This window comes from Python bivittatus, unplaced genomic scaffold, assembly GCF_059951505.1.
Source record: "Python bivittatus isolate LINGU-HERP-01145 unplaced genomic scaffold, Pbiv_v1 ctg000480_np1212, whole genome shotgun sequence".
Classification (NCBI taxonomy): domain Eukaryota; kingdom Metazoa; phylum Chordata; class Lepidosauria; order Squamata; family Pythonidae; genus Python; species Python bivittatus.
Genome location: NW_028277075.1, coordinates 66,735,876 through 66,761,358, shown reverse-complemented (window position 1 = coordinate 66,761,358; position 25,483 = coordinate 66,735,876). Strand labels below are relative to the sequence as shown.

Here is a 25,483-nt window from a genome sequence, read left to right as displayed (position 1 = left end):
TGAAACACAGGATTTGAGATTTAGATATACAAAATGATAGAGCCAATATTTCCCACTCCTTTTATAGCACCACTGCCTCTCCTCTCTGGCTTGTCCCTAGATATTTCTTCAATATTCTATATGTCCCTCTAGGAGACTATTTACACCAGCCTGATTTGGGCATTACCTATTAGGGCAAAAACTGACAAATATATGTCTCCCGTATGAAAGCCATAATTGTTTTCAGATGTGGAGGTAGAATCTGTTTCACAACTGCTAGTAAAACGTCCACTGTACACCCAATGGTGATTGGACTTAATATTTCCTGGTCACACTGCCACTGTGACCAGGGGGCCATGGCCCTTCTTTGGGTGACCACTCTTCAGAAACTTCTAAGAAGGCTGCAAAATTTTTATCAATAGCTATAACTCTTAGAAACCATCTGGTTCCTCCTTCGTGCTATTAATTACTGGCTGTTAATTGTCTCAGGATTTTCTTGCAATCTTTTTTATTCTTTTATTATACAAATTGTATTGCTGTTCTTTTTTTCTTGTGTTTGGTCTTGGACCGTAAATAAATTCTGAATGCTTAAAGTTAAGTGATGCCCCAATGTGGGGACCTGTCCTTCAAGGCATGCCTAGGGCCCAATTCTGACCTGAACCCTGCCAACTTTGTTGCTTTTCCTCTTGTATTTTGGATGGTGCTTTGACGGGAAGGAAGGAAGGAAGGAAGGAAGGAAGGAAGGAAGGAAGGAAGGAAGGAAGGAAGGAAGGAAGGAAATATACAGAGTATATGTAAAACAAGCAAGCCTCTTAAACTGATGACATAGCTTAAAAGAATGAACAAATAGAACCTATAAAAAGAAGTGGAGTGGCAGCAAAGCAAAAACATCCCTCTGATTTTTTTAAAAAGGTCAGGAATACTACTGTAATGAATAGGCAGGCAAACTCCCCCGTACTTACTGAGAGTCAGCCAACAGCCAGACAGTACTGGGGTTGAAACACCTCTCATATAAGCAGGGAGATATCCCATTCCCTTCCTTTTCTAGGTAGAAGGAGTTTTGTTTATTTTGAGAGACCTCAAGGAGATCTCCAGAGAAGAGAAGCAAGAGTCAAGGTGAAGGAGAGAAACAGGGAGCTAACATTCTCTGCCAACCTCCGATTAGAGTTGGAATTTGCTGGAAAAACGATAAGCATTGGTAAGTCTACTAACAGCATGGTACCTGCTGGGGCAACAGTGACAACGTTTTCAAGCCTACAACATGTATCCAGCTGTTGAACAAGACTTGCATGCTGTAGCCTTCAGTTCAGGGAAAACAAAATAAACTATTTGCTAGATGAAAAGGGGCAAAAGGCTATTTGCTAGAACAGAGCTAGAAGAAAAGGTTTACTGCAGTCAGGGGAAGGGAAATCTGCATTAGCTATAAATATTAAAAGACAGCATCAATCTACCATCTGGGGAGAAAAAAAGACAAGCAAGCCATGGATCACTTACTTCAGTAAATGTTGTGCAACAGAACAGTGAGCTGAGAGGCGACCATCATACATCTCAGTGGAAGCCCACTGCATTATGGCTTGGTGCATTCGGTACTGCACAGTGAGCATCTTCACAACACGGTCCCCATATTGCTGAATCAGCCGTTCCATTAAGCTAAGAGAAAGGCCTTGGGTGGCAGCCCTGTGCCAAGAGAGTAATTAAAACAAAGTGAAAAGGAAAAAAAAAACATTCAAAGACTGCAACAAAGGCCACTGGTTGCTTTACCTCCATGTCTGCCTGTCAGTTTTAGAGGGGTTTTTTTTAAGGGATGCTTGCAATGTATCATAAGTATCTGATGCATAATATATAGGGATTTCTGATTGTTTTTTCCTAGCATTTTTCTTGCATGTGCAGGATCCTTTTTTCCCCCCCCAGATCAACCAAATGTTGATCTGTTTTGTGACAGGAATTGATTGACTAGCTTGTCACCCAAGCCTGATGTCATGGGCTGAGAGAGAGCGATTGGCCCAAAGTCACCCAGCTGGCTTTCATGCCTAAAGCAAGACTAGAACTCACCTTCTCCTAGTTTCTAGCCTGGAGCCTTAACCACTAGACCAAACTGGCTCAGCGATTTCTGAATATTGGCTTGTATTTCTCTCCTTCCATAATGTACAAGGGATCCAACTGCATAATTCACCAAATGCTATATCAATGGAACCTAAACACCCCAAATATTACGTAATACTACAGACTTCTAGGTAGAGACTATCACACAGCAATCACACTGTTGGTAATAAACAGAAAACACAATAAATGACTGGAAAATATCAAGTGAAGTTTCATCCCTAAAGCAGTTCCGGCCCTGACAGCATCTGGATGGGGAAAACATCAGCCAACTGTTAGTGGAAAAAGAACAACAGATGCAGTGCTCAGAGAAACCAAGATAGTTAACAATTGGGTAACTATGGCTTTATGATAGAACAGAAAATGGGGAATAAGAGAGACTGAATTAGCCCAGATGTAATAGAAAAACATAAACAAACAACAACAACAAAAACATGAAATTGAGCTTGACTCCTGGTGACTGCACCCATTTGTGTTATGGAAATAGTTTGCTGTCCTGCCATCACTTTCTTCTATGAGAACGGTTCAACATTTCATTCTAGCCTAGAGCCCTGGAATTCCTAGCTGGACTTCTGGTTAGGTAGAGATGTCAATTCCATCTCTGGAAATTCCATCTCTGTATAAAATGTATTTATTCATTTATTTTTCAAATTTCTAGGCTGCTCAACTCCAATTATTTTGGATGGCTTAACACAAGTAAAATAAAACAATAAAAATCAAAATAAAACCCCAAAGGTAGTGTCATCTGGAGGGAATGACAATCAACTCTTCTCTACCCATAAAGATAAAAACTGACAAAAAGGTCTCCCAGTCACCTAACCCAAAGCCTGGAGAAAAAGCCATGGTTTTTAATGCTCTTTTAAAGGCCAGTATTGTGGGGGGCATGCAAATCTCTGGGGGGATGCTATTCCAGAGGGCAAGTGCTGAGACAGTGAAGGACTGCCTCCTGGGTCCTACTGGATTACATTGCTGGATTGACTGGCAAAGGAAAGAACCAATTCTGCCAAATCTTACCAAACAAACAGAAATCATGGGAGACAGGCCATTCCCAAATAACTAGGCCCTATGCCATGTAGGGCTTTAAAGCTGACAATCGGCACCTTGAATTGCACCTGGAAGCCAAATGGTAACCAGTGCAGCTCACAGAGCCTGCATGTTACATGGACATGGCATAGTCCCTTATTGTTGGTCATGCTACTGCATTCTCTACAAGTAACTTCTGGATAGTTTTTAAGGGCAACTCCACATACCGTGCATTGAAACAGTCCATCTGCAAAGTGACCAGGGGGATGAGTGACCGTAAGAAGGGCCTCGAAGTCCAGGAAAGGGCACAACTGGTACACAAAATGAACTTGCTCAAAAGCCTGCCTGACCACAGCTGCCACTTGCTGTTTGAGCAGGAGCTGTAAGTCCAGGAGGACCCCCAGATTTCATACTAGACCCAAACAGGGTAGTGTAACCGTTCTCAGGGCCAAAGATGGAAGATCACCATCACTGAGAGGCTGAAGCATCCACAATCCCTCAGTTTTCCTAGGGTTGAGTCTGAGCTTATTCCTCCCTTCCAAACCTTCACAGCCTTTAGCTATTGGGACATGACTTCAGTGGCATCACTCGGCCAGCCTGGGGACAAGATACATAACTAAATACCACTAGCACACTGATGGATGACCTGACCCAACAGTCTCATGTATATATTAAATGGAAGGGGGGAGGTTAGAGCATTAAGTCTTAAGGTACCTCAAAGATCAGGGGCATTGTGCTCAACTATTCTCCCCCTACCAACCCTGACTGGAACCGGCCAGAGAAAAGAGAACTACCATAATACCATGCCTCCCACTGTCTGCAGTCAGACCAGAAGGATATCATGTTAAATGAGACTGCAATTTTCTGAGAGATCAAGAAGAACCAGAATGGTTGCACCTGCCCCACTTAGACTCTGCCTTTCCACAAGTGTGATCATTGCTGTCTCCAAAAAGGTCTAGATAATCTGTTTCTTCCAGGGCTCTCTGCAGCTATAACCCAAGTACCATGAAGTTAGCTGGTGATTTTTAAGCACAGGAAACCTTTTTAGTACTGTTAAGGTTTCAATCCCAAAAATGCTAAAGGAGAGTCTGTAATCGGGCCACAAAAATGATGCAGATGTGAAAGAGAAAGGAAAATTGCTGATGCCTGTGCCATTCTGGTATGTTCAGCATTGCTCACAAAACTGTTAAATGAAATAAGAAGCAAGTCCAGAGCTGTCTCACAGAGTTAAAAACCTTTTGCTTTAATGCCAGGTAACAAATGGTCTAAAGTATTCCTTTTAATGGAACTTCATAAAAGAGAAGAGAGAACCAATAAAGCGCACCATGGGTCTGAAATATAACTTTTGTATACAATAAGACTGTCCTACTGTGCCCAAGGCATTGCGCAATACACTGTGGGGACATACAGTATAACACCTGATAAGGTGAATTAATTAGGAAGAAATCTTTTACCTTTTAATTAAATTTGGTATTATTTTACCCTTGGTGTCAGGATCTATGCAAACCAGAATCTTCAATTATTTTAATGTGCTTTTATACTAACCATACTTTTGCTTTTATTGCTAACTATAGATCAATAGTGAAATGTTGGGAATGTTATTCTAACCGTTTGCTTGACCTGCCATAAAAAGGAGGGGAAAGAGGAGGCCAGGTGCCATTATCTCTATCTTGAACCAGACATCCAAGGCCAGGAGGTGTGAGAACCGGAGCAAGGCACGAAGAGCTGCAAGCGGGAATAGAAACCTAGAAGGGGGGGACGTTGGGCTTAAAAAGACAAGGCTTTGCTATGTTGAGTCAGACTCAACAAACTATGATGCTGTGTGCTTCTCCTAAATAAAGAAATCTCTGATGGAACTTTTTGTCTCCAGAGGATTTACTGAACTTTGGGATTGAGTGTGCAGACTCTGACACTTGGTCCTAGTCAAGACCTGCTGATGTTAAAAAGCTGGGGAGAAGAAAATATTCCATTGATTTATTCTTTGTTCTCTTGGAGTGCCAGCACTTGCAAGAATGTGAACTCTTACCATAAGTCATGTATATGCACAAACAGAGATGCATGTCTTAGGGATGGTTGTGTAATAATATGCATTTTGAATTCAGAATGTTTAGTTTTCTTTCTCAAGTAGACCAGATTTGTGGGAGTTTTCCAAAGCCTTTTAAAATTATTTCCAGATTTTATACAGAGCACTGTCCACCAGCAGCTAGCTAAGTTTTCTGTTAAACTGTCTTCCATTGCTTTTAGATGATAAAAGCAGCACTAGGTATTGATTAAACATGTAAAAATAAATAAATCTTGAGTCAGCCACACAGGCAATTGCCTCTCAATTCTTTGTGAGTGGTATTTTACCAACATGCATTAATCAGCTTGAAAAAAAAGTCTTGAGCCAGACTTAGTGAACCAGAAGCCACAGGGTCCATGGGAAATCTACTAAAGCACTAAGCCATCAAATATGGTTTACAAATGACTGGGTTTGCAAAGACATACTGAGCCAAAATTAAATAACTTTATAACAGTAGGCTATAATGTTATGGTTTAACCTAAAAAATGTCATTTGGGTTAGAACCCTTTAGCCTCAAGCTTTTCTCTTCAGATCTTCTTTTGCTGTCAATAATTACCTTCAAGTACTCCCAACAGCTGGTAACTAGAACAGATCAAGATGCTCTCTATCTCACTAACAGATAACAGATATTTGAAGTCTTTTATGACGACATGAAGCATTGTACAACCTTACTGAAGACTATGATAACTGTGGTCCCTTGAGTGGCATCTAAAACTCCCTTAGACTTTGTTATATACAATACTTGATATTCCATGTATTCCACACATTTCTATACTACCCTTTAATCCAAAAGTGCCTGCAGCTTTTGAAAATAATAAGATTGGAACAACATGTAGTGCTAAAAGTACCACAATCATCTTAGAAGGGGGGGGGAGAGGAAGAGCAGGGGTTAAAAATCTGGGATAATTGAATTTATCTTGACATTTCTATAGGAATGGTTTTGAATTATTGATAAACATTAGCACTAAGTGTTATTAATGCTAAAACCACAAGTAAGGAATTGGGGCAAGAAAGAGGAATAAAAGGGTAAGACAGATGTCCTTTAATATTAATTAGCAAGTCCAACTGGTAAGATCAATTCTCAATTTTCAGCACCACTGAAGCAATGGATGTATGAGTGCTTTGGAAACTAATGTGTCCCTTGGCTTCCTAGTAGTACTGCAGCTAAGAACAAAAGCCCAGAAGAAGCACTATTTCAATGGCATTATGATGAGAAAACTTCCTTGCTGGTATGTGAAAGTCGTGATTCAAATACTAAACTTCTACACCATCAGAGCTTTGCTAATCCCCCAAAGGAGATTTTGCAGCTCATTTGAAAGCTTCATGACTGCAACATTGTTCCAGATTACCATAATACCTTCATAATATTAACATTTTATCCATAAAGAGCATGAAATTAACTGTTAAGAACCACCTTTTTTTCCTGAATTAGGTTTAGCAAATTGGTGTTAGATCAGCTAAATAAGGAAAAAAAAAAGCATGAGAGAAAATTGATAAGAAAGGATACATAGCATCCAATTAAAACCCTTGCTATTTCTTTTGATTTATACTGATAAGATGTTGTAGTGAGAGGGAGTTGATTTCCCATATACTCATCACTGCTAGGAACATATGCAGAATATAATAGATTGTTTCGGAGAGATGGGAAGCATCTGATGTTCAAATGAAAGCAGCAGAAGCTTCCCATAGGTTTTCTCACTCAAAATGGGAAAGTTGGGACTGACGAGACAGAAACATTTGATAGAAAGCTTGTGTTTGGGGTCGGTGGGTGGGTTATATGCCCTTCCCAAATTTAGCTTTCCTATTAGCAGGCCTGGAACTCCATATACCTTCTGTCTCTGAAACAACATGCGGTAGTTTATTGCACAAGCTTGCACATTTTAGCATGCTTCTAATTGGCTATAATGAAACTCGCTGGATCATTCTCACGGCACGGTTTACATAAATCAGCCTCCATTTCTTTTCTTCTACCAAACAGAGTTCGTAGCCTGAGCCACAACAATATATCCTCTCTCCCTTGAGCCCTGCATTCAGCACTTTACAAGTGCACAGATGTTCAGAAGGGAAATTCCTTGGACTCCCCCCCCCCGCCCTGAAGTCCTCAAGAAAATCCTACTCTATAGGATAAGGACCTTCAACAGGGTAAAAATATGGGGAAAAACTGGGCAGAGGCATCTTCTTATCTCTTTCTCTCTTTTCTCTGCAGCTCCCTAAGCCATCACCCAGATTCTTCCTAAAGGATCATCTGACCATCTACAGGTGTTTAAAGGATAACAAGATGGAGGATATCCTTTGTGCAGGGATCTTACTGGGAGATCAGTACTGGATAAGTGTTGGGCTGAACACACTATGCAACTGTTATTTATTGTGTAATGTCAATCCATCGTGCAAGTAAACATACATTATATCTGTGTTTTCAAACCTTATAGCCAACTTCACATTTGTTACTGTGCTCAGTTAATTAAATGGGTAATAAACCCCAATGGATTCAGAAACTGTTGTCAACTCAAGGACACTGAAGAGCTCTTGTTATTTACTGCCGATTTCCAGCCATCACAATTGGAGGGGAAGGGGGAGGGGGACGGGAAGGTTCCCAATGTTCATAGAGTACCAGAGTAATTGGTGACAACAAACATTTTAGAATATTACGTCTATTAGCATTGATGTAACATAACTAATTACAAACATATTTCACTATCAGTATACAAATGTTTTCCGTTGATGCTTCCTTCTATCACACTGAAATCACTTCCTAATTTATCCAAAGATGTCCTTTCAATTTTATACTTGTAAGAGGTTTCATACAACCTCCCCCCCCCCCGCCCCCACCAAAGAACTATATTTACTTGGTAGGAAAGAGGGGGATTGACTCACACAAGAATAGGATACTGATGAGGAAAAAAGCAGCCCATGTCTCTAGCAATTAGTCTAAAAATCAGCCCTGGCTTTGTCCCCCTGGAGAATTTCATCTTTGTTCTGCCAAAATGGGGTTTCTCTCCCTTTTTTTCCTTCCCAGAGCAGTTCCCCTCCCCTTAATCCATCTTCATTGTGGGTTTTTCTTCTTTCTTTTCTGTTTCTCCTGGAAGGGAGCATAGTATATGTATATGTGCACTGTATTTCTGTATGTAAAAGAATGTCATATGTTAGAATACCTGGTGTGTGAAGATCAAGATCACTTCATTTTACAAATGAGGTATCTTATTTTACAGATAATTCACATTAATTGTTAATTATGAATTCAATTATTAATACAGTGGGGCAAAAAAGTATTTAGTCAGCCACCAATTGTGCAAGTTCTCCCACTTAAAAAGATGAGAGAGACCTGTAATTTTCATCATAGGTATACCTCAACTATGAGAGACAAAATGGGGGGAAAAATCCAGAAAATCACATGGTCTGATTTTTAAAGAATTTATTTGCAAATCATGGTGGAAAATAAGTATTTGGTCAATATCAAAAGTTCATCGCAATACTTTGTTATATATCCTTTGTTGGCAATGACAGAGGTCAAACGTTTTCTGTAAGTCTTCACAAGGTTTTCACACACTGTTGCTGGTATTTTGGCCCATTCCTCCATGCAGATCTCCTCTAGAGCAGTGATGTTTTGGGGCTGTCACTGGGCAACACGGACTTTCAACTCCCTCCAAAGGTTTTCCATGGGGTTGAGATCTGGAGACTGGCTAGGCCACTCCAGGACCTTGAAATGCTTCTTACGAAGCCACTCCTTCATTGCCCGGGTGGTGTGTTTGGGATCATTGTCATGCTGAAAGACCCAGCTACATTTCATCTTCAATGCCCTTGCTGATGGAAGGAGGTGTTCACTCAAAATCTCACAATACATGGCCCCATTCATTCTTTCCTTTACATGGAGCAGTCGTCCTGGTCCCTTTGCAGAAAAACAGCCCCAAAGCATGATGCTTCCACCCCCATGCTTCACAGTAGGTATGGTGTTCTTTGGATGCGACTCAGCATTCTCTCTCCTCCAAACACAACGAGTTTAGACCAAAACGTTCTACTTTGGTTTCATCTGACCATATGACATTCTCCCAATCCTCTTCTGGATCATCCAAATGCTCTCTACAAACTTCAGTCGGGCCCAGACATGTCCTGGCTTAAGCAGGGGGACACATCTGGCACTGCAGGATTTGAGTCCCTGGCAGCATAGTGTGTTACTGATGGTAGCCTTTGTTACTTTGGTCCCAGCTCTCTGCAGGTCATTCACTAGGTCCCCCCGTGTGGTTCTGGGATTTTTGCTCACCATTCTTGTGATCATTTTGACCCCACGGGGTGAGATCTTGCATGGAGCCCCAGATCGAGGGAGATTATCAGTGGTCTTGTATGTCTTCCATTTTCTAATTATTGCTCCCACAGTTGATTTCTTCACACCAAGCTGCTTGCCTATTGCAGATTCAGTCTTCCCAGCCTGGTGCAGGTCTACAATTTTGTTTCTGGTGTCCTTCGACAGCTCTTTGGTCTTGGCCATAGTGGAGTTTGGAGTGTGACTGTTTGAGGTTGTGGACAGGTGTCTTTTATACTGATAACAAGGTCAAACAGGTGCCATTACTACAGGTAACGAGTGGAGGACAGAGGAGCCTCTTAAAGAAGTAGTTACAGGTCTGAGAGAGCCAGAGATCTTGCTTGTTTGTAGGTGACCAAATACTTATTTTCCACCATGATTTGCAAATAAATTCTTTAAAAATCAGACAATGTGATTTTCTGGATTTTTTTCCCCATTTTGTCTCTGATAGTTGAGGTATACCTATGATGAAAATTACAGGCCTCTCTCATCTTTTTAAGTGGGAGAACTTGCACAATTGGTGGCTGACTAAATACTTTTTTGCCCCACTGTATATTTTTATATTTTTTCCCTCCTAAGTATATGTAAACACACACACATATACTAATGTGTCACATGCACAGAATCAGAGGGAGAGAAAGAAGAATGCCTGGGATTTTTTTCAGCTGGAGTTGGCAAGATGAACAAGATGAAGAAGTTGGTTGCCATGTAGATTTTGTTTCTGTGTTTATCAGTTTCTTCCTGTCTACCCTTCCCTTGGGGGGAAGTTATCTTAAACTCAGGGGCATCTTTGTTTCAGATAAATACAGTACATAATCTCCATCATGAGTGAAGTACAGATTGGAAAAAAAAATCTAAACTAAAACAACTATCGTATGCTTCAGATGATTCAGTAAAGTGCTAAAGTGCACTGGGGGAAGCAATTCTGATACAAGTTAGCAATTCTAAAATAAGTTAGGTTCATGCTGTGAATCAGGATATCAAGCCACTACAAAATTTGGTACAATATACTGTACCATAACAAAACAGAAATACTTTCCTCACCAAAAATGTCTTGCCTCCATTGCTGCTGCAATGAAATCAGCCCAGTTCAGCTGAAAGGGTCATAGAGTCCTGCCACCCAAATCAAAATTCTCCCTTGGCCTCATAAGATTGATGCTGCAATCTTGGAGCTGAAGAACCTACAGAGGAAGCCCCTATATCCCTATAAAGGGGCAGTACGGAGAAAAAAAACGAACTGCAGTTTCAATATTTCCTGTTCTATGCAGGCAAAACTGTTTATTGTAAGACTTTTTTTCTACACTTCCCTTTCAAGACAGCACTTGGTGAAACACTAGATCGTGCTAGCATCATAGCAATCTATATATTTTAATCTATCTCCAATATTTGGCTGGGCTGAAATTGAAGAGCTGAGCACCTAACTAGACCTCTACTGGCATGTAAGACTGAGCTTCCTACCTTTCTCTATTATTTTCTGCCTTAGCTTGTCCTTGACATGGCCTGGGCCTAAGGCTAGTGTATCATCCTCTGATTAACTACACTAATTCAACTTACACAGAATGGATCTCTTCCATTTGCTAATAAAGTTATCAGAATCTAGTGTACTACAGTAGTCAGGCCAATCTCCCACTCAGTCACAGCCCACATACCACACATCACAGTCAAACTCCCAATGTTATCTATCACCCTCTGGCACATCCAACTCAGTATGGTGCAGTATCATCAGTATCCTGATGATACCCAATTGTACATCTCCACTCTAAGCCAACCAAGTGATGCTGTCAAGGTCCTTTCCCAGTGCCTGGAGGCTGTGAAGATCTGGATGGGGAAGAAGAGGCTTTGGCTCAATTCTAGCAAGATCTAGTGGCTGTGGGTTTTAATACCACCCAGTTCCAAAGATCTTCCATCTTTAACTTTGCATGGGATGCACTTCCCAGTCATAATTGATGTATAATTTGGTGGTCTTTCTGGACTCATGGTTCCTGCTTGAAGAGCAGGTGGCAGCCATGGCTGGGGGGCCTTTGCACAGGTAGGTCTTGTGCACCAATTGTACCTATTTCTGGACCAGGAGGCTCATGGTACTCAGGCCTTAGTTACTTCCTGTTTGGATTACCATAATGTGCTCTAACAGGACTGTCCTTGCAGAGCACTCAGAAGCTGCAGCTGGTCCAGCAGTGCAGGCAGTTTTTGTGTTTCTCATTATGCCCATGGAACACCACTGCTCTGCGAGCTGCACTGGCTCCCAGTAGACTTCCAGGTGTGTTTCAAAGCTATTTACAGGACTGCCTTTCTCCCATTGTCTCTGCTCACACCACCAGATCTAGCAAAGGAGGCATTCTCTGGGTCCCTTCTATTAAGCAACATCACCTTGTTGGACCCTAGAGTCATGCTTTCTCAGTGGTAGCACCTGCCCTATGGAACAGCATCTCCCTGAAGAATTGGATGACTGAAGACCTGGCGGTTTCCCCACACATTTGGGCCAAAAGGTTAGCTGACCTCTGTTGCTGTTAATGTGTGGGGGGGGGGGTTGTGAGTAGGGTAGTTGTTTTATCTTTGGGTGCCAGGAGTTGTATGTTGTGATTTTCATGCTTTTAATCTTTGTATCCCAGCCAGAGTCAACTGTGTGAGATGGGTAGCCAAATAAATTAATAAAGATTGTGAGAGTAGTAACTGAAACCTCTCTCACCAGCCCCTAGAACTATCTCCATCCCCCCTCCCCAGCCTACACTCTCATTATGGACCAGATTGTCCTTATTTCCCCTACATTTCACTCAAGGAGCTGTCCAAACCCAAGCATAGTGTTAGTCCAACACCCTGCCCCAGTGCAGCTGGAGGATGTAACCACGCTCTTGCACAAAGAACACTGGTATCACAAGAGGTCCACACAGACTGCCCAAGACCCTGCATGGCCACATTCCTGGGGCTCCCTCACTGACTCTCAGATACCTGTGTGCCCTGGTTCTCTCCACTGCTGGCAGGACACCTTTCAGGCAACTCCATGGCCCAGGCAAGGGATCCAGAACCTGCTGCATTTTTCCACATCTTATTATCCTTGCATATATGAATAAAGAGGTTTTGTTTTTGTTTTGGTGTCTTTGAATCAGTATTGACTCCTGGCAACTGCCTGAACAAGTCCTTGCACTTTTCTTGGCAAGATTTTGGAAGTGCCTCCTTCCTAGGGCTGAGAAAGAAGGAGTGGCCCAAAGTTGCCCAGTTGGCTTTGTACCTAAGGCAGAACTCAAGGTCTCATGGCTTCTAGCCTTAAGCACTACACCAAACTGGCTCAATAAAGAGCATACTGAGCAAAAATCTATGTTCAAGACTTTAATATCAATTTTGCTATTCCTTATTCTATTTTTAATTTCTATCCCAATTAGTCTTTTGCTGTTTTGCTCAGTTAATCTTTCTCATACACCATCATTTACTATTACAGTAATACCTATTACTGAGGTTATTCCACCAAGCTTTTAATGACTGCTTTTATTTTTGTTGCCATTCTTTAAATGAGATTTTTGATGAAGTATTTTACCTCTTAGAAGCTGGGCATCTTTCTTGTACATCAAATAATTTATTTTCTCCTTTGATAAGCCATCTTTGTTTAAAAAATAGACTTAACTCACCAATATGCATACTCCCTTGACATCTCTTAACTGCCACTGCTGTGTTATCTGGAAAGTCTAGGCAATGTACTCCATCCATATATTTATAAAGATCCAAATTAATGTTGTTCTTTCTTATTTGTACCCTTACCAAGGTAACAAGAGAAGTACAGAAAAAAATGGAAGCATACTGCCTTTTGGGCCATTTGTTTATATAATGTATTTAAGCTTCATTTTCATATAGATCCCAAAATGCCTAGATGAAAAATGGCACTGCAGGTAATTATATATTTGTATCTGCATGCAATCTGCACTCTGTAATTTTGCAGGAAAACAGATCTACATTTACATCTGTATTCAACCTGATACAGGTGTGGGTCAACTCAAGGTCAACATCAGAAGTAAACTGGGATTCAACAGGCTCCTGAATGCTGAAAACTGTGGTTGAAAGCTTGGTTCAACCATGAAGCTGACTAGATGGTTTGGGAAAAGAGTCCTTAACATCTTGATTTACCTGAAAGGATTAGCTTGTAACTAACATATCCATTTGAGGTTCACATGGAAAAAGAAGTTACTGCTCAAGAAATTCAAGGGTATAAAAGAAACTTCATGTTTTCTTATGTGCAGATGTACGTACACAGATTCCTGCCTTGCCACCCACCCTGGTACATAGAAGAATCCATTTTACGTTTGCATATATTAAACAACTGTTCTGCTAATAAAGTGTCCAACACCTATTGCAAACTCAATGTTGGACAGGAGTAGGAGTAAATTCTACAACTGCAAACCTTTTTGAATTTGAAAAAGTGGGTGTGAACTCCCCCATTTTGAACTTGAAGTAGCTGTTTAGCATTCAAAAGCAGCTTTTTCAGTGTAGGATACCTTGACAAAACAGTCCATTTCAGTTATTCTTTCTACTACACAAAATTTTTTTATTGGTTTTTTTAAAAAAAACTCTCTTCTATATCCTTGTCTTCTATATCCTTGTCTCCCCAAACCCCTTATCCCCATTATCCCAAATTACAAACTGAACCAACATACAGCAATTCAAATCTGTGCTGATGACTTGTGTATAAAGTTCTACTTCTTTAAGAGAAGTCATCATTCCCCTCTATTCTGCGTTGGTCAGACCAGACTTAGAATAATGCATTCAATTCTGAGCACTGGGTTTTAGGAAAAACATCAACAAGGGGAAGTAATCACATTATAAAGAAAGAAAATCTATGAGGAACAGCTGGAGATGTTGTATATATTTGACCTGGAGAAGGGAAGACTGCAGGGAAACATAATAGTTGTCTTCAATTATCTGAAGGGCTCTAGTGCAGAAAATGGGACAAAACTGTTCAGAACAGTTCTAGAAGAGACGATGAAGAACAATTAGTTTAAATTACAAGGAAGTTGATTCTGGTTGGACATCGGGAATAAAAAGCCTAATGGAACGGACTGTTCCATAATTGAAGAGACTGCCTCAGAAGGTCTTATTTGCTGGAGTTCTCTAAACAGAGGCTAGATACTGTAGTAGAGGATGCCCACATTGAGCTGGAGTGTGATCATAATCTCCATGATCCCTTCCATCCCTTCCATTCTACAATCCTATAACTTAATTTTCTCAGTCATTTATATGGCGGAAAAACTGGAACAGTTTTTTTTCACATTTCAAAAAAGTATCTATAGCTTATTAGCTTTTACATTTAATTAGAAGAAAATTTAATCTTGGCTCTGTGTTAATTAATCAAATAGGAACACTGGAGACAGTTATCTTTGCTCTTTACTAGGGAAATGTGATTAAAGTGACTTTTAGAATACGGTATTCTATTATCAGCAGGAAGAAATAATCCCAAAGAGTTATAAAATAGTACCATTTCAAATTTTCCCTAAAAAACATTGTCTCCAAAAAGTAATAGGATATAAGCTAGGTTTTACATCCCAATACTGACAGTCCCAAATTGAAATTTTAATCACTATAATAAAATTGGCTGGCTACTTTACAGCCCATGGATTCCAACCACTTCTGTTCTAAATCTGAAATGGAGGCTTGCTATTCAAAATGGTATATTTGAACCTAATTAGTTTCAATGCATTCTTCACTCAGTTCCACCAATACTTCCAGAACTAGTTACAATCCACCCTTTATTAACTTGGCGATCTAAAGATTCAAAAGGGGATTATAAGGGGATATGTTTATTACAAAAAAATTAATATATTAAATCTACATCTATTGAATGGATCTATCAGCAGTAATTTCCTTAATGAATTCTCTCATTGGGTTGGTTTAAGACCTTTCCTGATTACATTTTAATCTCATGGAACATAATCATTCTTGAACAAAAATTTCACTTAGACAATTGACCTGATGGTGACCAACTTCCTGGTATTACAGTTATAAAAACATTTAATAATTCTTCCTAGAAACAGATCCTATTCTACCTTTGGAACTGGACTTAGAGCTGGGGCTGGTCCATGCCAAATGGACTCAGCAACTTAATTAAGTGAATATCTTAGCTGCCTCTTTCATTCTACTATGGTCAAAGAGAGGTTTCAGAACTCCCTTCTGCAGACATTTACCAAATTGATTCAGCTACTCCAGCCAATGCTCTCCGCTCAGATACCGGGGGAGAGAGAAAAACATGGGGCAAGGCCCGTCCTTCTCAGCCCTGGTTTGACACAGAATGTTTCGTGGCCAAGAGTAAACTGATTAGGAAATTGAAATTATATAAAGAGAACCCAGCTCAGCACCACCCAGGACTTTATGTTGTGGAAAAAACAATACAAATATTTATTACAAAACAAGAAAAGAGAATTTACTAGGGCTTCCTGGCAGCATTTGGTAGCAGCATCTCAAGGCAGAAATCCCATTTTATTCTGGTGCCTGATAGCTTCCCACCCAATTGTCAGGCCCTTTTCACTTCCCCTACATTTTACTGACATCTGTGTGGGAGGACCACTTTAGAGCATACATGCACAATATGATTTTCCTAAATTTGACTTAAATCTCAGTGTTAACTTGCTCCCTAACTGGGTTCCAGTCTCAAGTGCTGAAATAAAGACCCTTACAAATCAGCTAAAGGCTGATAAACTTCCAGACGATGATTTTATTACTGCTGAAATATTATGCAATAATTTTGAATGGTGGACCCTGGAACTTGTTTCCTGTTTACTTATATCGATCATACTGTGCAAATCCCAAAGGACTGGGGTCTAGGCATCATAGTACCCATTTATAAAAAGGGCACCCAAGGCCTGTCTGCTAATTATAGGCTCATTAGCCCCTTAAGTATAATTAGTAAGCTCTATGCCAGACACTTATATAACAAATTAATTGCCTGGATCAATTTGAGTACATATTGGCATTAAGCAGGCCTGAAGGCTGGACAATCTATCTATGGACATGCCCTTAAAATCTGCCCAAAAAATGCACATCCAAAACAGGTTTAGTATTACATACTGCACTTGTTGATTTTAGGTCCACATTCGATCTAGTTCCCAGAGCAAGGCTATGAACTAAAGTTATAAACATTGCTATAGATAAATGGCTATTGTTGTTAATGCATAATTGCTATAAGAACTCCAGAATCAAAGTTCGATGCAAGGCCACCACGCTAATGAGATTCCAACTTACAGAAGTGTGTGACGGGTGCATTTTAATTCCCTTGCTGTTTAATTTGTTTAAATTAATTTAAACCTGTTTAAATCCACTTGTGGCCAAAATAAATCAACTAGAACATCATCCTCCAAAGCTAGCTAACAGATATATTGCAACCTTGTACTTCTATCACAAACTTTAATTGGACTTCAACAACTCTGAGTGTCCTAGCTGATTATTGCTCAGAGGAGATCAACTATACCCAAACTAAGATCCAGATCTTTGCAAAGAGACCTAACCTGTGTGCCTGGAGGTTAAATGGCTGGAGTATTGAACAAATGAAATCCTTCAAATATCTGGGCATGGTTTTCCACAGTTGTACCAAATCCAGGGCATACCAAAATTATGTTATGTAAATGCTCAAAAAACAGTGGCCACAATTCAGTCCTTTCATTTTACCAGGGGAGCACAATATATCCCAGCAGCACTGAAATACATTCAGCTAAGGCTTGTGCGCAACTGCTGTTCGGTGCCCAGCTGAACCTTACACTTCCTTTACTTCTCTTGAAAGAGTCCAATCTAAATTTCTAAGGGCTATATTTCAGGTAGCCCCTTGCATTCCAAACACATTATTCAGGAAGGAAGCAGAGCTGAATAAAGTTGAAATGGGTGCATGGACCTGCATCATAGCATACTAGTTGAATTTACTGTCCCCCCCCCCAAAGCTAAAGTTCTTTTCTTATTGAGGACAGTTAAGAATCAGGACAGATCAGGACAATTTCACAAAAACTCCAACATCTCAGCTTTTCTAGGGAGGCGTTCTTAATGGTGAGTTATGAGCGTGCACTTAGTGCATTTAAACAATGGATTAAAGACCTAGAAGCCCAACAGGACCATTCTGCTCTACCCAAGAATGTTTTCCTGAGCAGTCAAGCTAAGTGACAAGCTAATAGACAAATGTTTGCCCATTCAAATACCTGTAGGTGAAATTTTAATCCATAGTACAAAACTTACAGGATGTCAATACTGTACTATAAAAACCCAGTAAAATGCCACAATTTTTCATAACTCTTCAACAGGTAGATTGTTAAACAAATTTGAGAGAAATCAGGAATAGTGATTGATTTATTATGTGCCATCAAGTCATTTTTGACTCCTAGTGACCACATAGATAGATATTAGGAATAGTGCAGCATAGTAATTCTCCAACTCAGCAGTTTATAACATAAATGCAAAGCAAAAGTAGATATTCCCCTGTTTTGGGAGAAATCTAGTTCTATTTTAAAACTGTACTAGAACTCATAGGTTTCTTAGGAAGCAGAGAAAAAATTATGATCTGCAGTCAAAAAAAAATTATGATCTGCAGTTAAAATCTTGAACTAGGCTTTTGCAGCAGTATTTATTCTGAAGTAATAACTATGGAGTTGCATAATTGGATGCATATGGCAACAAGATTCAATATGCTAGGATGACATTGCGAGAAATCAGCTGGCATGTTAAAGGGCTCTAAATCGAGCCAAGCTGAGCCTTGATTCTAAAGTAGGCATGCCAGTGACATATTGCTCCTCATGTAGAGGTGCTACCTGACAAAGGGAATTTTCCTCTAGCAACTTATGAAAAACCAAACTCAAGAAGTTCAATGCAGATAGACATTTGAAACAGATTAAATCCTTGTTATAACCAGCTAAAAGTCATCCTGTCTCAAGGATTCTGGATAGCTTTAACCATAGTGTTTAATACAGAAAGCTCCTTGGGACATGACTGATACCTCAAATTCAGAAATGGAAATCAGTAAAGGGTCTTGACAGGATGCCACTTTCCAAACTGCTGTCCTTTTACCATGCCTCTACAGTTGGAGACCAGTAAACAATGCAGAAAGTAATGTGCATTGTTTTCTGGGCAGCAATTGTTTTTTGAGGGCTGAGAATAAGCAGTGCTTGCAGGAGAAGAGGACTTATATCTTGCTTTATTTTTTTCATCCCAGAAGAAACCATTTTCTGGGAATCTCTCTTTAAACTCAGTGCCCCCGAAGTAAATGTTGAATTTTAATGGACCAAGGAAAGGCTTGGGGCTCTCCTTATGCCTTTGAACTCAGTGCTTGCATCAGAGCACTCAGTTTAAAGGGACAAGGAAAGGCAAGGTAGGTTCTCCAGACAGTGCTTGCTTTGTATTTTGACTGCTGAGTGAGGATCTGTTCTCTCTAGCAGCCAAAACTGACATGGCCATGGAGGCACAGAAGCCTGTGGCTGGATGGAAGGGGGCAATCCTGTAGCTTGCCAAATGGAGTCCTGCAGGTTATGGTCCTCTCTCAAGCTCATCTTCCATGAAAATCAGAATATTTGCACTGGAAGGCTTGTTCCAGTTTTCCATGGAAAACACCACTCTCCTGCCAGATCACTTAGATCCGGCGGCAGAGCAGGTTGAAGCCAGATTGATCTGTCTGTTTGTCTGCACACCTACCAAACAAACAACCAGATCATCTTGGCAGCTTGCTTGCTTGCTTCTGTACTTTTTATAGCCCACCCAACTCAGAAAACTCTGAGCAAGTTATGACATGTTAAAATGAGAAACACAACAATAAAATAAATAAAAATAGCTAGCCCCATAGAGGCCTCCAGTCTTCAGCCTCAGATTTTTCATCTTCTTGGACTCTCCTTCCCCTTTTTAGTAATGCTTTTAACTGATGCTTTATGTATTCATATATATTTATGTTTTTAATGTTTGTTGTGAGTCGCCCAGAATTCCCCCGTTGGGGGGAGATGGGCGGGTGAGAAATTTAATTAATAAATAAACAAAAAAATAACAATAAATCAACTATAACAAATCAACCTTTCCCTAAGATGGACACTAGTAAAACTTAGCTATGGTTGAAAGCCTCATGAAATAAAACTGTCTTTAAAGATCTCCTAAAAATCACAAGGGGGAGAGTTATACAGACCTCTGGGAAGTAAGGAGTTCCAAAGTGTGGAGGCTACCACAGAGAAGATAAAAGGATAAATTATAAGCAGGCTTTGACAAGAAAGATACATGGATAATAAACCTTTACAGTTAAGGAAAGTCCTTAAAATTCAATATGTTCTACGAGAACTTGTTACAACTAAGTTTAGTAATCTTGGAAGCAATTTCATTTATAAGTCTCTCCTTCTGCAAGCATGTGATTGTTGCTCCAGAGGCAAAGTTAAAACCCAAGAACCCTGCTGTTAACAATTTCTGTGTAATACTAACCTTAATTGTAATTTAGAATTCTCTAATTAGAAAAGGAAGAAAAGAGAATAGGAACCCTGCTGGATCTGACTAAAGGTTCTCTTAATTCAACAATTTGCTTGCCATCACAACCAGTTCGTGCCAGAAGGATCACAATCAGAACAAATAGGTCAAGATTTCACAGAAGTTTATCAGGATTTATAGGTAACATGCAGTAGATTAGCAAGGATCTCGATAGCTGCAGCAGCAGCAAAATCCCCAACAGTGACTATTTGAAAGAAACGGTGATGCCTCATTTTGATCCTGAGATAATGGATCTCATTCAATCAAGGGCCTGACATTCCATGTCACATCAAAGAGCTAAAGATCTCTCTTTCTCTCTTTTGGTGCCTTTGAGTCACTCTTGATTTTTGGCAACTCCCTGGACAAGTCCCTGCAGATTTCTTGGCAAGGTTTTTTGGAAGTGGCTTGCCATTGCCTGCTTCCTACGGCTGAGAGAGAGTGACTGGCCCAAGGTCACCCAGCTGGCTTTGTGCCTAAGATGGGACTAGAACTCATGGTCTCCTGGTTTCTAGCCTGTGGCTGAGATACCAGATGCTGCACATCAACCCAAAACCCCAGCATTCTTCCCTTTAAACAGTTCCCGCTAACTTTTAATTAAGGAGAAAGGCCTTGGATAATTTAAATGTTCAGTTAAAGGAACCAGACCATTGTTGACACAAGCAAGAATTTTGATTTTTGTACTGAGCAAGGGGTTAAATATAAATGCCTAAATGACCGCTTCCAACTCTATGATCTCTTGGTTGAACATTTCCTGCTATCTTGATCACCCTACTGTCTATAAATTCTGTTGTGATATCTTGTGCTGGGATACATCTCCTTTGAATATATTTTCATAGAACAAGAATGAGCACGTGACTTGCCAAAAAGCTACATGAAAAACAGGACAAGGAGGGAATCATCTGGCGATAATCCAGGTAACTCTGGGAGAGCTGAGGAAAGAAGAGAACCATCAATAGCTGCTACATTATTATTGTCCTCCTACAAAAGCCTCAGAGGTAGACAGCAATGATAGTAGTAATCTGTATAGCAAGAAGCTAATATTTCCATAATTGACAACTAGGCTTTCACTCCATATGTAATTATTTTCTTGCAGCTCACAGTCTGCCTTCTTAAACATTGCTTTGTGGTTATAATCAGTTCTGGAGCCCAACAACTACCAGTATTCATCTCTCTAAACATTTCTTTACATTTCAAAAGCCTGTTTGGTCAATACTGCATTTATTATTATTCCAATATTGCATTTACAATGGCATCAAAGTAGAAGTGTTAGGGAGAAACTTAAGAGAGGACTTAAAGTGATATCCTGGCAGAACTATTTTACAGCTCTGTGCCTTTAGTATTAGTTTATTGGCATTGAGATCATCTTGTCCACAAGGCAACAATATATAATCTGTCAGAGAACAAACTTGTGCTACAGGGCTCTTTTGTGCAGGCTGGCCTTCAAGGAAGCAATGCAATTTTTAGCTGAAACTTCTATTCACTGCCATCAACACAAAGAATGCTTTTACCTTTTACATTTACATGTGCAGGTTTCCTGAACTAAACTTATTCCTGACAACTTGTCATGTATTATGAGAGAGGTCCATAAAACATATGTGCATAAATAATAATGACTGAAGATTTTCATAGCAAGAGCAGCGTATACAACAATGCACAATTTATAGTTTCTTGCATGCTAATTTTCTACTGGGAAAGTAGAGAATTACATTCCTGTTTCTGGTTTAACATCTTCCAGGGTGCAGATTAATAAATTACATGCAATTTATTCTAGCACAGCAAATATAAAACAGAAAAATTCAAGCAACCTACACAAATACCCCCCCTCCTTTTATGTGAAAACTTACAGAATATAAATCATTAACAACTGAAATGTGAATAGGATATCAGTAAGTCTGTGTTGATAGGAAAATGTTAACAAATGTTTGACAGAACATAGAAATTTGGAGATCTACCATAAACTTCATTTGGCATTTGTTTCAAGATAACACCATGGGTTGCAAGTAGCTCTCTATAAAGACTTGTAAAAGGGCTGACTGCTATTGCTATTTCCATAGTGATCTCTTTTCACTTACTGTTATAAGTGGGAGCTAATTTAAGCAGATTTTAGGCAGGTTGTATTCAGTTGCTTCCTCATCATATATTCTGGGATAAAGTACTGAATGAATTCTTCTCTGACTACTTCCTTATGAATCTTTAACTACTGCAACTATCCTTCCCAATCCTCATTCTCTGCCAAAGAAGTTTCTTTTTCTCATTGACTGGACCATGCAAATGTCTCTCAAATGCCTACATGATTTATCACCCAAGAAAAATTCTGCAGCCAACAGAAGTTCATTGTCTAGAATTGTAAAGCTCTTTCCAGAGGAGTTTGTTCCATTGTGTTAACTTCCCTTTATCCCTTCTCCTCTGAGTGATACTTTTTCTATCTCTAGCATGTTCATTTGAGCCAAACTCTCTTGCACTGTTAAATGACTTAATTTATTCCCTTCATTGCTTCATGGGCCTGGGCCTTCCTTCCAGAACAGTTATATAATTCAATCAGTCATTTCAGTTTGACTGTTACAATATATTTTAGAGTCAAACATAGGCTTGATTCACATGTATTGTCTGATAACAAATGAACTTTGTGGGGTGGTCCTCTTTAATAAATTGTTTCACTTTTGGCAGAAAGCTTACTTTACTGTTACACATAAACAAATAGTGTATAATTCACACAAATCCTTCAAAACCAGGATCAAACCATATCTAGTAAAATATAATTAACTGGCTTGGGACATAATTGAAAACTATGGTTTCACTGAAAGTGGAAGTAATTCAGTATATAAGAATGGTAAGAGTCAGCTGAAAAATTGATCAGTAGTGGGCAAGGCAGCAATAACTTTGCTACAACAGGCAAATGAATAGAGGATGGGAGATCTGTGGCACTTCAGAAGTATCTATGGCTGAAGCCTACTCAATTAGGAGGAATGTTGAGAATTGCAGTTCCTGTATTTCTGGAAGCCTACAAGCTTCTGTTCAAGACATACAGCTGCATACCAATTTTGGAGATTATATTGGGCCCACTCAGTGTTATGGCTGTAGCGAAAAAAAAGAGCCTATCATTTCTTTTCATTTTTCATCACTGTTCTTGTACAACAGAAATTTCCAAACTGTTTACATGGAAAAATAAATTCAGTTCAACCATCCTCAGCAGAAGACCCCTGGAGTGTGAAATTGTGGTACATTTCTCAAATGATTGGACTGCAATATAAAATTATCCATGCCAAACATCCTCTTTCTTCTAATTTGAAAATACACCTAGGCCATTAATTCTTACCCCTCCACAAGGTGTAGACATCTCTTCAGTCCAAGAGTGAGCTATGTCAATAATTTATAATTCAAAGAATAATTACTTCTCTGCTACTTTAAGTCGGCTACTTTAAGTTCTTCTGCTTTATGATAAGCAGTTAACACAGATGGCCAAATCTCATTATAAAACAAGGAAGGTTATCTCTACCTGCGGTGCAATTAAATACAAAGATGGGTATTCTAACTGACATGCCATTTTCCAGATAAGCCTTTCCCCAGCACCTTTAAAATAATTAATTGGTAATTAAGGACATTTCCTTACATGTGAGAGATGATTGTGGGAGGCAGCTGTTTGTGATCACCAGCCAGGATACACTTCCCGACCTTCAGCAGTGGGATCCAACAGCTTGCTTCAAGAGCTTGAGTACATTCGTCAATCACCACGAGATCAAAGTGGTTCTCGGGAAGTAGCTTCAGCGGACCATCAGAAGAGGCACCTAATTAAATACAAGGTTAAAAACAACCACACTGAGGCTTTCAGCACTGCAAAAATAGGAAGTGACTTGTCTTAAAAGATTGTGTCTTCATTGCCATTCTTCAGGTTACATGATCTTCAATGGAGTGCTACAACAAACAATACAGATTCCAATGACATTGTCAATTTTCCTTGCCATCCGAACATTCTTCTACTGAATAATAATAGCCATAACTAAGTTAGAGTGGGTGTGTTACCTCACTGAAATCAACTGATTTCAAAAAACTAAGCAAGGTTGGATCTAATTAATAGCTGGATGAGAGACCCCCAGCAAATCCCAGAGTTGCAAACTAGACTAGGAAATCATAAAAATCCCAGAAGACAGCTGTGGCAAACCTCTTTTATACTGTTGCCAGAAAACAACACAGACATTGTTGTGCCTAACCAGGAGCTGCACTCTCCTTCGAAATTCTACCTTTTGATTTACAACTGGTGATTTGCTATAAGAAACCCATCTGTCTGAAGGAGGGGCAGAAGTAATACCTGGCAGATTGATGTGTGAAATGAAACTAAGAAATTGATTTGTAAGCCTCTAATGAAAGAGCTGCTGAGTTTATATCTATGGAAATATGAGCCTGTATTAGAACTTCAGGCTGCAGAGTGCCTGGAACTTTTACCCTTTTGATAAGCTTGGCAGAACATCCTGGTTGATATATGCAGACAGAAAAATGGCAATTCAAGAGAGTACACCTACTTTTCTGAAAGACTTAGATCTTTTCAAGAATAGACATGATTTGGATTTCAAAGAACTTGGCTGCTAAGGTTTCTAAAGTAGAGATATTACCAAAGATTTTTTCGGATCATAATGTGAGATTTGCCCCGTTCGACAGAGAAACTCTCGTGACACGTGTGGTTCACAATAGAAGGTTTACTCATGCGTAACGTAATAGTCACAAGCAAAGCCAGGACTGGCTTGGTACAATTGCATCACTTGTTATATTCCCCCCTTCCCGCGCTTTTTCCCGCCTCGTGATCGCGTTGCAGCTGTGGACTATTGGGCCCCCCAATGTCCCCCTTGATTGTTCATGATGGCAGGGTCGGTCAGAGTCCATTGTCCTTGATTGCCAGTCCCCCTCCGGCTGGGTTGGTCCCTCCCTGCTACGTGCAGACCCGCGGGTTCTGTGCTGCGTTGCGATCTTGTTTCGCTGCCCTGCGGCCCCGTTCCTTGCTTGCTCGCGCCGTTATCAGTTCATAGTTAAAAGCTTCCGCTGTGGTTTTCCTGTTTAGCTGGCCGCAGGTGGCTCGTTAATTAGCGGCGCTTTCGGTTCCTCTTTTCCCCGCTAGCTACCGCCGGTGGATTCCGCGTGGTCTGGTTGCGAGCTTCCCTGCAGCCCCGTGCTTCCCTGAAGCCTCGTGCTGACCGAACCTGACACATAATCCTGTGAGTTTGGTTTATAAAAAGAAATCTAGTTTTTTTAGACGGAAATTAAACAATGTTGTTACAAAAAGAACCAATAGTGGAGGATTGTAAAAATAAATTAAAATAATTTTTTGAAAATAATTTAGGTAAAGGCACTGATTTAAGAATGGTTTGGGATACAAGTAAAGCTTTTATTAGAGGTTACTTTATACAACATGATCGTGAACTTAAAAGGAAGAGTCAAGAGAAAACACAAGCTATTTTTGATTAAATAACGAGAAAAGAAAAATTAAAGAAATTTCCAGAGAAGGTAAGTATTTCTCAACAAATTAAGCGTTTACAATGACAATTATCTATGTTAAGAGTAAGAGAAATGGAAACAAAAATGAA

General features: G+C 39.9%; 1 protein-coding gene across 2 annotated transcripts in view; it reads right to left on the bottom strand.

Annotated features, from left to right (window-relative positions):
• The window catches only part of IGHMBP2 (immunoglobulin mu DNA binding protein 2), a 90,480-nt gene that overhangs the window by 20,384 nt on the left and 44,613 nt on the right, over window positions 1-25,483 (bottom strand). For both annotated transcript variants that reach the window (XM_088146132.1, XM_088146133.1), the window contains 2 exons: window positions 23,521-23,695; window positions 1,474-1,656 (listed from right to left, as the gene is read on the bottom strand). In XM_088146132.1, coding sequence (XP_088002258.1) covers window positions 1,474-1,656; window positions 23,521-23,695 — 358 coding nt within the window. The remainder of the gene's footprint in view (window positions 1-1,473; window positions 1,657-23,520; window positions 23,696-25,483) is intronic.